At 40.3% G+C, this 14,238-nt stretch overlaps 1 protein-coding gene across 3 annotated transcripts in view; it reads left to right on the forward strand.

The window, feature by feature from the left end:
• Window positions 1-14,238, forward strand: part of SLC44A1 (solute carrier family 44 member 1) — a 179,428-nt gene that overhangs the window by 77,561 nt on the left and 87,629 nt on the right. For all 3 annotated transcript variants that reach the window (XM_084771960.1, XM_084771959.1, XM_084771958.1), the window contains exon 5: window positions 9,233-9,326. In XM_084771960.1, the coding sequence (XP_084628086.1) occupies window positions 9,233-9,326 (94 nt within the window). The remainder of the gene's footprint in view (window positions 1-9,232; window positions 9,327-14,238) is intronic.

Below are 14,238 nucleotides of genomic sequence, written 5' to 3' on the forward strand. Positions count from 1 at the left end.
GCTTCCAGAGGAGTGTGAGACTCTTCCCACACCCAGCCTCTCCACTAGTTCCTTAGATGTAGCTGCTGAATAACAGCCATAGCAGTTCTCAGAGCTTTCCGTCAACACTAATCCATTGCTCGGCGCTCGTCAGGGGTAAAAGAGGAAGAAGTGTGAATGCCTCATATGACAGAGCTATGGTCTAATCTTCAGCTTCTCAAACGGGCTGGATGAGAGTGTTGGTGCCTTGAACCTGAGGCATCTCCAGGAGCACCGAGTGAGGGCTCATTCCTTGTCCTCTATGTGACCTGCTCTTGTGACCTCTTGAAGAGAGAGGGCCCTGTGCCTTGCTTTGTTTCTAGGCCAGTACCTTGTAAGTAAATGGGGTACCGAGAGAGGTCTAATCATATCTACCTTAAGACAACACTTCCAGTGGAGTCTGTAGCTTTGTATTTCAGGAGTGTTAATTAAGAAGTATTTTAGCAAATAGCAACCTCCCTTAGGCTTTGGAGTCAGTTGGTATTAAGAATAATAAAGAATCTGGGCATGTGGGTGTACGTCTATATTCCCAGCCCTTGAGAGGAAGGGCCAGGGGGATGCTAAGCTCCAAGGCAGGGTGGGCTACAGAGTTAGATCCTGCTTCCCAACACACAACAGTAATAATGAGAGCGTCCAGACGAAAGAGAACGGGCGTAACAGTAACTTCAATTGGCAAGTGTATAAACTTTATTGAAATTCCAAAAGAGCTGGGTGCGGTGGCACACGGCTTTAATCCCAGCACTTGGGAGACAGAGGCACGTGGTTTGCTGTGAGTTTGAGGCCAGCCTGGGTCTCCAAAGTGAGTCCAGGACGGCCAAGGCTAAACAGAGAAACCCTGTCTCAAAAAAACAAAACAAAAAATCCAAAATAGAGGAAACTTCGGGTGTAGATATTCAAACACCTGCTTAATAGCAGCCCCTGAATTGAGACTCTTGAATTTCTCAGAAGAGCATACATTGTTCTCCAGATTGATGGCACAACATGGGCCCATGAGCTGTAACCCCAGGGTCACCTTTGCCACCAGGAGCGCTCTTTCTCCAGTCTTGCGTTAGTGCCCTCCCTTTTTGGTCTTTGTCTTCAATTTTTGTTGCTGTCTGTGCCTCTGTACACAGTGGAAGCTCTTTGAACTCCCATTTATGGACCTTAATATTACTTTCAAACAGGAGATTTCTGTAAGAGATGGCGCAGGTATAAGGAAGGGAATATTCAGATCTCTAGGAGAGAATAATTAAAGTGAAAAAATGAAAAAAGCTTAGTTAAAACTATTAGAACAAAATGGAGGCGAAGGCCTGGGGCGGGGGGGAGGGGGGGGATTGGATTTCACAACACTTTCCTGAATGGCTCCAAATGACACCAGAAGCATAGGAAACAAAAGAAGAAAACAGAATTGGGTCAAGTCAGAGTTGAAAGTTGTATATAACCAGGCCTGATGACATGTGCCTGTAATCTCAGCACTTAGGGTGCCAAGGAAGGAGGGTGGTCACACATCCAAGTCTAGCATGGGCTGCTGTGTGGCAAGACTTTGTATCATCATCATCATCATCACCATCATCACCATCATCATCATCGTCACCATCATAATATCTCAAACTTTGATACACCAGAGTTGAGTCACCCAAGAAACAGGAGAAAATACTTGCAAGTCTTCTGTCTGGTCAGTGCTTAATATCCATCCCATATCATAGCCATTTCAGTTCTTGGTGGTCTCAGTCAACACTGCTCCATTGCTCAGAAACCCTGCGTGTCTTATCTGGCACTCGGAGTTATAGTCTAGTCTTGGGCTACCTTTTAACATGTCCTCTCCCACACTCTGGATGTGAGTGTTTCTGCCTTTAAGATCCATCATTAAAAATAAAATCACAGCATTGGTGGGTCATAGAAAATTCAGAGCCATTGGCTGATGGAAATTCAGGACAGTGTGGCTGCCGTGGAAGCGTGGGAGCCCCTTTACGTCAGCCGGGTCCCTTCTGGGTAGTTATTTGAAAGAACCGAAAACAGGTTCTGAAGAAGTAGTTGCACACCCATGGTCACTGCAGCGTTATTCACCAGTCAGGAGGCAGAAACCACCAGAATGTCAACTAAACATGGCGGCTCATGTCTCAAAAAACAAATGAAGAAAGACAAGAGTTAATGTACACATGATGACATTGGTTAGCTTGAAGAAAGAAGTAAATCCTGTCACAGGCTACACCTCTACGTGGTTGGACTGGGGGTGACACACTAAGAGAAATAAGCCCGCCTCAGAAGACAGGCACTGTTGGAAAATCCACGTATTTGAGGCCTTCGAGCAGTCACGTTCCTCAAGACAGGAACTGCAGTGGTACATGGCTGTTGTGTAATGTGTAAAGAGTCACAGTGTTTCTAGAAGAGAGTTCTAGGGATGGATGGTGAGGCTGGTTGTGAACGCTGTGACTGGACATCCATGACTGTTCCCACAGATAGCATGTAACTTCCACACTACGTGTACTTCATCGTAATTAAAAAATTCTCGAAATAGGATCATACAGGAGTTACTTTTAGGGTGCTAATTCTAAGTCTTATTTAAAATGCAGTGTAAGACAATACATTTCATAGCAGAATGAAAATATAAGTCCATTTGAAAGAATTGTAAGGTTTTTGCTGTTTTGTTTTGTTTTGTTTTGTTTGAGACAGGGTTTCTCCATGTATCCCTGGCTGGCATGAACTCATTCTGTAGACCAGGCTGGCCTCAAACTCAGAGATTCCCCTGCCTCTGCTGGGATTAAAGGTGTGCACCACCACTGCCTGGTGAATTTTAAGTTTTTATGACCTTTGAAAGTACTTTCTAGTACTTAAAATCACCATTCACAATTACCTTTAGAAATTATTAAATTTTTTCTTGTTAAGAGGAAGCGCTTTAGTCCTGTAGTAGTGTTTATAAGAAACACATTTATTAGGTGAATAAAGTATTCTGTCAAATCTTTGTTTCTTCTAGTCAAGAAAGAGGGTTGTTTTCTTGGATATTTGTGGGAAACGTTTGTTAAGTGTCCCTGGCTAGAGTGGAGGGGTCAGAAGACATGTAGGAGTCTGTGGACGGGCTGCGGTATTACAAAGAGCTTTAAAGGCAGGCAGGCGCATCTAGACGACTGTAAAGTGTATTCTCTAACGTGTGAATTGGGTAATCAATGTGTAAATGTGAATTTCTTATGGCTCATAATTCATATATGACATGAATATCACAAATGCATGATGCTAGCAAAGAAAACAATTTTTAAATGGCCTTTTAAAAAAAACCTGCAGTTACCAAAACCTGTAAGGACTCCATTTTAAACTGCTATCAGCCCGTTATCACATCCTTTCAGTCCTGTGTGAGTTGCCGGGAGGCAGGCTCATGCTGTGTTTATCTCTGAACACCAAGGCCCAGTGCATGAACTCACGCAGGAGACGCCCGTGATGTTTTCTCAAAGAGCGTGGACCAGATTTTCATATTTGTCTCTATTGCCACTTAATAATCTCACATTTTCTACATTCCTTATCCTCAATTCTGTATCCACGTGTGTTGCCACCAGCAGGTAAATTGTTAAGCTCCAGTCTAACCGGAATTGTGAGATCATTTTTTTTTTTTAAATTCCTCTCTAAATAATTCATTTCATTCATTTATCTCTCTTCTACCCTCTCCAAGTGATTATTGTCCCTCTTCTTTCTTCTCTTAAGTCCTCTTGTTCCTTCTCTTCCCCAACCTTATGCCCTGCAGAGGAAACTGAAACTGTGCGGCGAGAGCCCGTCTGAGTCCTGATTTCAGCAAGGTGTGATTTCCCTCATCCCCATCTTTCTTTCTTCTTGATGATCAGGCTTCTTTCTGCACTTATTATGGTTTTTGAAAGCATAGATCATGTGTGTGTCATGGAGGGAGTGAGGCCCTCCTTCTGATGCCTAGCTCTGGTTTTCTGTGAGGTTTTCATCTGAACCCAAGCAAACCATGACAGGTGACAAGGAAGGTGACAGTGCTTGCTATGAAATGCTTCATCTCCTCCTCACCAGTCTGGCCCGCCATCTCTGGTCCCGTTGTTCAGTCCGTGCATCGGAGTCTTAGTGAGTGATTTAAATGCTGAGTTTTGCTTCAACATGCCACTTACTGATCCCTACTATATGCTGTGTGCTGGACCAGATACTTTACATGGTTTCTACCTCAATTCTAACAAGCAGTTTACAAATGAGCATTTTTCCTGTAAGTGACCATGAACTACGCTTCTTCAGTTGTTGGGACTATTTCACATGTCACATTTATTATCATTTTTATTACTCTATTTTATCTCTCTCTCTCACACACACACACACACACACACACACACACACACACACACACTGTCTTTCCTAGTATAATAGCAAATTATGGCAGAGGCTTCTTTTCCTTCCTTGTTTGCATCTAATTTATACTATATTAAAAAAAAAGTACCACAATTTAAAAGCACTGCTTTGATGTACAGTAACTCATATAATTCTGAGATATTATGTCCTGCTGTCTGGATCATAGATGCATTTTGAGTGCAGCAGTGTTGAGTGGTGCTTTCAGAATGATTATTGTTCCGCTATTAACAATGTTAACAAACATATATAACATTTAGATAAAATTTACTGCTCGTGAATACTAACGAGCCTTTTTGATGGGCATTGGCTGTCAAGTTTACAGTCAATATCAGATCAGTATGCTTTCCCTTCAGTCAGCAACAACATAATATAGAGCACAGGATTAGTATAGATTTTTGTTTTTACATCACGGTGCAGAAGGCTGGTCTTGGTAATGTATGTAAATGAGCACAGTGCGCTGCCCCAGCAGATGATTTAATTGCTTTCAAGTGAGAGACCATGGTGCTTGATTATTTAGAAAGGTTTAAAAAAAAATGTTTACAGTTGATAGTCAAATTTAAACTAATCCCTTCAAACAAATCATATCCATAAAGTGTGCACCAAAGATCCATATGGTAGCTCCACACTAAAGAGGCTTGCGGTCCAGCAGAAGCAGGCATCTTGTCCTCACAGTACCTACAGGTCTTGAGTGTAGATATTAAAAATTCACTTAGCAAATATTTACTGAGTACCCACCATATTGACAAGGTGGTACCACCTGGCTAATTTCTATGGACCGATGCTTCTTGGGAATTGTAAATATGTTCACACATTTTATGAATTACTAGAGATTGAAATTGGAAAAGTGATTTTTGCCAGATTATGAATGCACAGTATTTTCCTAATTAATACAAATTTCTAAATCATATTTTGAGGGGTCTGGTTTTCATATTTTAATGCTTATAAAAATAGTTGTTATAGTAAATGAAATTCCAACTTAAGGCAAAAATATCAGCTCAAAATATTGCCTCTATGCTATATCTTTATTTCAAGTAATTCAGGTTTTGATCCTTGTTTTGTATGTGTGTGTGTGTGTGTTGGTTTTTGTTTTTTTTATTGTAATGGTGCTAAGTGATAATATTTGGCAGTGTTTGGACAAATTCCAGTTGTTGCTTGAGCAAGGGCCTAGGGAGAAGCTACTGGAATCCAGTCCGGAGAGGCCAAGGGTGCTGGTAAGCCCCTGGATTGTGTAGCACAGTCCTCCATAACCACCAGTGTCTGCTACCACACACCACAATGCCAAGCCTGAGAAACTAGTTCTGTAGCGTGTAGTAAGAAGCATATGCACATTGTATGTAACCTGATGCACCGAGAACATGGTTTCCAGCGTCACCTATCCATTAGCACATTGGTCACAGTTCTCAATGAGCTCGTGTATTGAACATGGAGCTGATAGGTGGACATTTTACCAAATAAGATGCTGGGATCTGCAGCAGAGCCAAGAGGCAAATGTCCTCCTAAGTAGGTGAGAGGACACGTGACAGGAGGTGGTGTGTGACATCCTGCTCACCCTTAGCAGAACCTTGCTCAGATACTGGTGTGCACAGGGCAGCTCTAACAGAGGAGAGTGGATGCCTACAGCAGCCAGGGCTGAAACGAGGCAGCGCTTAGAGGTCCAGTCCTGCTTTAGAAAGGCCGTGAAGCTGAGGAGTGTGAGTTTTATCTTTCTATAAGGGTATAAAACATGGAACCTGAATTTTCTGAAGACCCTCCTGAGGGTCATGTGACAGGTGCAGAGAAGCCCATATGACCCAACAGATCATAATGACCTAAGATGACTCAGAAGGTCTTACTGACAGGGCTTCATGTCTTCACCAGTATGATAGAAAAAATCAGATGAAGACATATTTCACGCTGGGGACATCATGGATGGAGGCGCATTAAAGTACACAGTCGAGGAGGGATTGGAAATAAATTTTCTTCACACATTTCCCCCAGATAACCGAAAAAGATAGAGGGATGGGTGAATGGATGGATGGGTGGGTGCATATTTTGACATGGAACCTAACAGAATATTTGTCTGGTTATGATTATGATGAATAACACAAAGACGTAATGACATAAAGAACAGAGAATTGTATTTATACACAGCTGACTCTCTTTCTCTCGCCCCCCTCCCCCTCCCCCTCCTCCCCCTCCCCCCCCCTCCTCCCCTTCTCTCATCTGTAGCTTCTGGTGTAGTAACAGGTTAGAACTCGTAGGGTTTGTATAACCAAAATTGAACCAAAGAACAAATAATTGAGTATTTTAAGACATTTGAAGTATCATAGAAGTTAAACGGGGGTGATGGCAAGTGTTTACCATGATGAATGTTTGCATACCGTATTTAGACTTGGAAGGTTGCTCATTTGGATAGCTTTTGAATAACACTGGCTAAGTGGCATGGAGTGCCTCTGCTGTGCTTTAGATTAACTTTTGTTTTTAGCTTTTGACTTTTCATTATTCAAGAGTGGGTTTTCTTTTTTTTCTAAACCTGCTTTTGCATTAAAAAAAAGCCCCGTATGTCTAACTCCTTGGGTGTAAGCCTCTTGTGGTCAATTGGCATTGTTTATAATTCTGCTGTACGGAAAATAAGTATCAGGTGCTGCTTTTAAAATGGCCACTGAAAGCGCATTCATGAATAACATGGAAAAAAAACAACAACAACTGTGAAATGTTTGCATTGCAAGGGCTTTCTTTTTTCTTTTCTTTTCTTTTTTTTGAGGGGGAGGGGGCATGTGCTTGATTGGGCCTCCTCCATCTATCAAGTCTGAGCAGGAGGCAGCGGAAAGTTTCTTAGGATTGGTTGTGGCCACTAATGTGTTATGAAGGTCTCTTTCCCTTTAGTCTGTTTAGTACAGGACCTACTCAGTACCGACCTAAGTCCCAGAAGACCATTGGAGATAAAGCTATTATCCTTTCACTGCACAGTATCCTGGGAAGTATTTATAAGATTGAGCCTTGTTGCACCTGTTGACCTCTTTCTCTAAAGGAAGGAAGGCATGGAGGGGGGTGGAGACAGTGTTCATTTTATTCGGGTGAAGCAGTGTGTTTCGTAGCAGGGACACAACACAGAGTACTTTAGTTAGTGCCTTCCGTGCTTTGCACATTGATTCCATCTTGGTCTCTGAAAGAAGTGTTGACAGTTAAGCTCAAGATGTCTACAGACAAATAGGGGGTTCTGCGCTTGTTGGCACCGTTGCCTTTTCTTTCTTTGTTTCTTTCACCCTTCCTTCCTTCCTTCCTTCCTTCCTTCCTTCCTCCCTCCCTCCCTCCCTCCCTCCCTTCCTTTCTATTAATGAGTATTTCTCAATAGGAAGATTTCTAGATATTTTTAGGATTAATCTAAAATTTTTGGTTGGTGTCATGTTTCCTCCAAGTTGCTATGAGTAGAACTGTATGACATAATCTTAAGTTAATGCAGCATCTCCTTAGCCCTTATGCTTAACTTTTAATGAAATTTCATCAACATGAAAAACAATAGTTAAAAAAAAGAAAAACAATAGTTAAAAATCATTTGAAAAACTCAGTCCCCTAATAAGCCTACCAAAAGTAGAAACAGTGCCATGTAACTTTAAATTATCTTTAAAAATAGTTTGCATTGGCAAATTACTTGCATTATGTTTGCATGAAATACGTACTATTTATATTTTGGTGATTATGTTGTTGCAGTCCTCATATTTAAACAGCAGATAGTTTGCTGGTTTCAGACATTGTTGCTTCTGATTTGTGGCTTTCCATGAATTTCCAGAAATTAGTTTGATGGATCAAACAAGGTAAAAATTGAATAAATCCACTCCCAATTTTATCCCAGACAAACCCGGATATGTTTATTTTTCTATATTCTTCTCTATTTCCTTGAGATATGATTATGTGCCTTTCCTGTAGTTGGCCCAGTGTTACTTATGGAAGCTGGTCACTCTGGCCTCACTGTATATGTCGGATCTTTTCCACCGTGGTGTAATACAAGAACTCATCATTGTTTATTATACAAATGAAAGCTTTTCTGCTTGTATCAATAATAGTATCTTGGTAACCTAGAAACTTAAGAATTTCATTTAGTCAAATAGTTTGTTTATAATGTGGTAGGTACTCTGTAAAACTAAAGCAACAGACTGCTGCTCACACATTAGCCTCTGTGGTTGGAGTACAATGACCTTTCCTGTATAAGAGTCACTATATCAGAAAATTTGCAGCTCAGTATCATAGTATGTGCTAAATTCAGTGGACTGTGTCGTTCTGAATTTTTACTGTTATTTAGATAAGTACTAATCATATACTCAGAAAGCCCTTCCAGTGGCCAGTCAAAAGTTGAATTTGAGCTATTATAAACTGTCTGGAAATTGGAGATCACTTACCAGTTTATCAGTTTGTTTAGTGATTTATAGTTGGATTAGTTGCTGCCTTCTAAATAAGAGACAAGTGATATCCCACCTGAGTGCAGTAATGGAAAATCTGCGAATCAGAGACAGTTATACAGTGGTGTGCAGGCTTTGCAGTAACAGTCGGGTTCCTAATGAATCCCAGCCCTTCTGCCAACTGCCTTTGTGTTCTTAGCTTGTTTATCTCCTAGTTTGTGAGCATCCTAATGCTTATTTTATAGGCTTACAGTAAGTGACATATATGCCCCTGTCATCTGACTTGTCAGTCACTAAAAGTTTTAGTAACTAAAATTTGTGCCTAAAATACATTGAACTATTGGTCATTTCAGAGAAAATTGTCTTAAATAATTCATAGTATACATTAAATCTGATTTTTATAACATCTGTAATGACTGTAGTTGTGTGTTAGTATTACAGAGTTCAGGAGAAATGGTTGGAGGTTTTGCTCAGACTCTTCCCCCAGCTAACCTGTGACCTTCTTTCTACAGGCTCAGCACTGTGTAGCTACAATATAAAGCCTTCTGAATACACTCTGTCTTCAAAGTCAGCTGGCTTCTGCCCCAAACTACCAGTACCAGCCAGGTAAATTTTATTACAGAGTTGTTAGCTTGTAGCTTTTGTTTTCATAGGTAAATGTAACTGTGCTATCCTGAGAAAATTGTCATTTGATATGCCAATTGCTGGGGCCATTACTTTGATAATAGTATTTTAAAAGTAGGAATAGACTTAATAGCACTTGTTTGTTTGTTTGTTTGTTTGTTTTTAATCTTTAAACATTTTACTCATAGACTTCTCAGATATTTCGAAGTTCACTCATGCCTTATTTTCTGGTGTTTTTTGTTTTTTGTTTGTTTGTTTGTTTTTGTGTGTGTTTTGTTTTCATGCCATAATTTTTAAGTCTGTAAAATAGCTGCATTAGTGTCAAATAAATTTAGAGACCAATTCTCACTGTCCCCATATATGCTTTGAAGTTGATCCTAGGATTACTACTGAAGTTATTTGTTACTTACTCTATGTCTTAAAAGTATATGAATGAACCTATCTACATAGGTTGTTTAGGTTATAGTCTTAAGGTATATTCTCAGTGTTAGGCTATTCACCAGGTTTTATCCAAAATCCTATTTAGCAAACATTTATTGTTAAATACTGATTGCATGTAATAGACCATAGATGAAGCAATACTTTGGCAGCGGCTCACAGTACTTAGAAGTAAAGCAAACATTAACATAATATAAACATTCAAGAATTAGAGAGTACATTCTCAAAATTATGTGTGTACATATATTTATACATGCACATACTTTGAAGTATCTTGTCTTTCCAACAGTGTGACGTAGGAAACCTCTAGAAAACTGACTAGAAGTCAGTCACTTTCATATCAGTATTTTCGAGTGGGCTATTAAGTGAAAACTCCGAAATGGGAGAACATGAAAGCAGATCATGTCAGCTTTAGGGTTACTTATGGCTGTAACTTGTGCTTTATTAACTTGAATTTTAAATTTTCTTTTGCAAAGTACAAAAAGGATGCATCAGTCAAATTGATTTGTAGATCTTTTAGCCTTGTCAAGTTTGTACTGAAAATCAATATTTAAAGCCTATAGACATAAAAGTAGAGGGAATATTTTAGAAGAAACTCGGGAAGGATTTAAAAATTACGGCCTTCAACCAGCTACAGGAGATTGCATTCATGGACGTGAAGACTGTTAGGGACGTCACAATCTTGAAGCAAAGGAGGTGCTTTGGATCCAGTCATTGTGGGAAATATAGGAAAAATGAGCAGAGCTGGGCCTGGTGGTGTGAGCCTTTAATACCAGATACTTAAGAGGCCAGGGCAAGAGAATCTCAAGGTCAAGGTCTGAGCTAAGTAGGAAGTTTCAGGTGAGCCTGGTCAACTCAGTCAGCCCTGGCTCAATGGAGCAGAGAAGATACATAAATATACCCAGCTGCTAAAATCTGCTTTAAATGTATATTTTAAATATAAAGCCATTCTTTCTAGGCTAGAACATATTAAAAAAAATAGCTAGAAAGTCTTAGGCATCACAGGAAGGAGATTCCTTTGTTTTCCTACATAACTGTGGGTGGGTGGGGGTGTGGCTCATATCACCTTCCTAACCCCCAACCTCTGATCCTGCCATATTGGGCAGCACTTGTTCCTGGTCAGCTAAGTATTTACTCATTCACTCACTCATTCATTCATTCACTTTGAAATTTAGACAGTCTCACTATGTAGCTCTGGCTCGCTTGGAACTCACTGTATAGACCAAGCTGGCCTGGAACTTTGATTCCCTTGCCTCTGACTTACAAGTTCTGGCGTTGAAAGTATGCGCCCCAATTACTAGCCCTCATTCAAATATGCATGCAGGTGTAATCAGTGCCTGCAGAGGTCAGGAGAACATGTCAGAGCCCCTGGAACTGGAACCGGCTCCCTGATGTGGTCCTACTTTCCAGCCTCCTTTTACATCTCCTCACCCCCTCCTCCTAGGAGTATAGCATCCTGTTAGCACGGAGAAGCAGGGACTTTGAGTTCAAACAAGTTGTGACTTTTAAACTTGAATTGGAAATATTCTGTTGGGAACCCTAACCCTAACCCTAACCCTAACCCTAACCCTAACCCTAACCCTAACCCTAACCCTAACCCTAACCCTAACCCAAGGCCACACAGTCATCACTGTGAGTTAGAATTTGAGCTTAGATCTTACAGGATCTCTGTGGCAGTTGTTTCAAAAGTATATAAAAGTGAAAGAAGAGAGAGAATAAAATGAAACGTACAAAGAGTACTTTAGGTAACTGCTAGGTGCTTCTTGGTTTATTTCCTGCTCTCAAGATCTTTCTAGAATCCTTTAATCCTATTCTTCTCTCAAAACTTTCAGCTAGAAATCATGTGTGGGTGTTTATTTTTAGCTCGGGGTTCTCAGGTAGTTACTGAGATGCTAATTTCTGCCTTCGCTCAAGAAGAGACATGGACCAGGTTGTCAAGCGCTGTTGTCATGCATTAGGAAGCCCATTCACTCTGGTAGTCAGGACTCAAAAGGGAAGCAAGCTTTGTGTTTGCCAAGGTAACATACACTTTGCCTATGAGTGGCCAATCTTTAAGAGGCTCGTTGCACACGCCTTTTGTTCTTGTTGACTAATATTTCAGTAATTTTCACATTACTGAATGCCAGGCCCTACAGGAGCTACCTGTTACTCTGAGATGCCTTAGTCTGTGGCTTTGAAAAAGAGATAAACTTAGTGTAAAGAGATACATGCCCTATGCATTAGTAAGTACAGACTTTATTACATAGGTTAGATTTTAGTACAGACATGATCTCATATACCAAGTTCCCAGAGGTATTTTCTCAGGAGTATGTGAAATGAGATAATTCATTATGTTAAATAGGATTTAAATGCTAAAATATAACACAAGTATTTTGGTGTCAAAAGTACTCAAAAGAATTCTGTGAGAGCAAACTGACTGAATGCATTTTACTCAGGTATGAAATTGTCAAAAAACAAGTTTAATTTACAAAAATGTAAATAAACTGAGCTTTAACAAAAGAGCAAAATGCAAAACTGGATGTGCTAGCTTATTTTTTTAAAAGCTTTAATTTCAGCAGTGAGGAAGTTGAGACTGGAGGAATGCTATGAGTTTGAGGCTGGCCTGGACTGCAGAATGAGACTTGTATCAGAAACCAAACAATAAGCCAAGTGTGGTGGCGCACGCCTTTAATCCCAGCACTTGGGAGGCAGAGGCAGGCGGATAGCTGTGAGTTCGAGGCCAGCCTGGTCTACAAAGTGAGTCCAGGACAGCCAGGGCTACACAGAGACACCCTGCGTCGAAAAAACCAAAACCAAAACGAAACAAACAAAAACAAAAAAGCAAATAATAGCAACAAAATAATTTAAGAGGCGAGGAGTGCTATTCAGTGGGTGAATCCATGACATATGGCCCTGAGTTAACAGGAAGGAGAACAATGGCTTGTGAGTGTGCAGTGTCAGGAGAGTTAGGGCTTTAACTGGTGCCTGACGGGGGAAAAAGAAAAGAGTCTGCAGGGACAAGGAAATCAGTGGATACTATGAAAAAGGAGAGGGGCTTGAGGTAGGTCCCTCTCAAGTTACAGGTCGGGACAAATGAGTTCAGCTGAAGGAAAGTTGGAGACCACAGGCTAACACACAAAAGGTGGAAATGCAGAGGACCATAGACCAGAGAACATTTAGGCTTTAAAGATGTAAAGCCAGCCTTGAGTTTACATAGATAGATGGATGGATGGATGGAGGGATAGATAGATAGATAGGTAGAAATAGAAAGATATAGATAGATGATAGAAAAATAGAAAGGCATAGATAGAGAGAGAGATAGATAGAGAGATGATAGAAAGAAATAGAAAGATACAGGCAGGTGGATAGATAGAAATAGAAAGATCGATAGATAGATATAGATGGATGGAAGGACAGATAGAGGGAAAAAACCTGTCAGATAGATAGATAGCTGATAGATGTAGACGGGCAGATGGACGGAGAGATATAGGGAGAAACCCTGTCAGTTGTAACAGAGTTATCACTTTAAAGACTTCTGCCCCAAATCAGCCTCTGTTGCCTTAGAGATTCCTAGCTAATCCATGTTAATTCTTGTAGCATTTCTAAATCCATCCCTTTCATTTAAAAGTGTAGTATAATTTGAGACCTTTTCTCATCTTTAATGACACAATACTTGTTCAAGAAACAATTGTTCAGAACATTCTAGCCTCCTGCAATTTAAAATAGTGTTAGGTCTTTGGCGTTGATTCTAGGGAGCTCATTTAATGCCCTTTTAGATGTGTACACATACAGGTGCACAGAGATGGGTTTTTTTTAAAGTGAATATTTATGTTGTATTGTCACATCATTTTTGGATGCATTTTACTCAACTGTACCTAAGGTAAGCCTTCATCTTTAAACGTGTTCTGTTTCGTAAAGTATGGATGACATTGCTTATTGCCGTTAGTGTTCATTTACTAGCATTTAGTGAAAACAGATACATAGTCCACACATTCTGATTTCAAAAGGAAATATTATTTTGACGAAGGAAACAAAGATAGTATATTGTTTTTCTCAGATTAGAAACCTTGAAGCGTAATGCCCAGTGTATGATCTTACCTACTAGGTAGACCAATATTTAAGAATGGCAACACATTACAGCTTCGAGGCCAGCCTAGTGTGTCACAGTAGCCTGCCACCTGCCTGACAAACAGCGCTAATCATGTGAGGTTTGTATTAAGGTGGCTGAATTTTAACTGAACGCACACATATGTATTTATACATGAGTGTTATATGTACGGGCTCTCCAGGAATCCTGATGGTCTGTGGTTCACAGCATAGTCATTGGTTAGATATGCGTGTATGTACTATACTCTCAGAAGCTAAAACAGATCCATGTCACCATGAGCCGGATTCAAGCCATGGCTCATGCACAGCTGTAGTACATGGAAGCTTGGGTTAAATGATTAAATCATTGTCTGTTTTCTCTTTGTCTAGG

Source organism: Acomys minous (genome assembly GCF_964271855.1).
Source record: "Acomys minous genome assembly, chromosome: 1".
In the NCBI taxonomy this organism is placed as follows: domain Eukaryota; kingdom Metazoa; phylum Chordata; class Mammalia; order Rodentia; family Muridae; genus Acomys; species Acomys minous.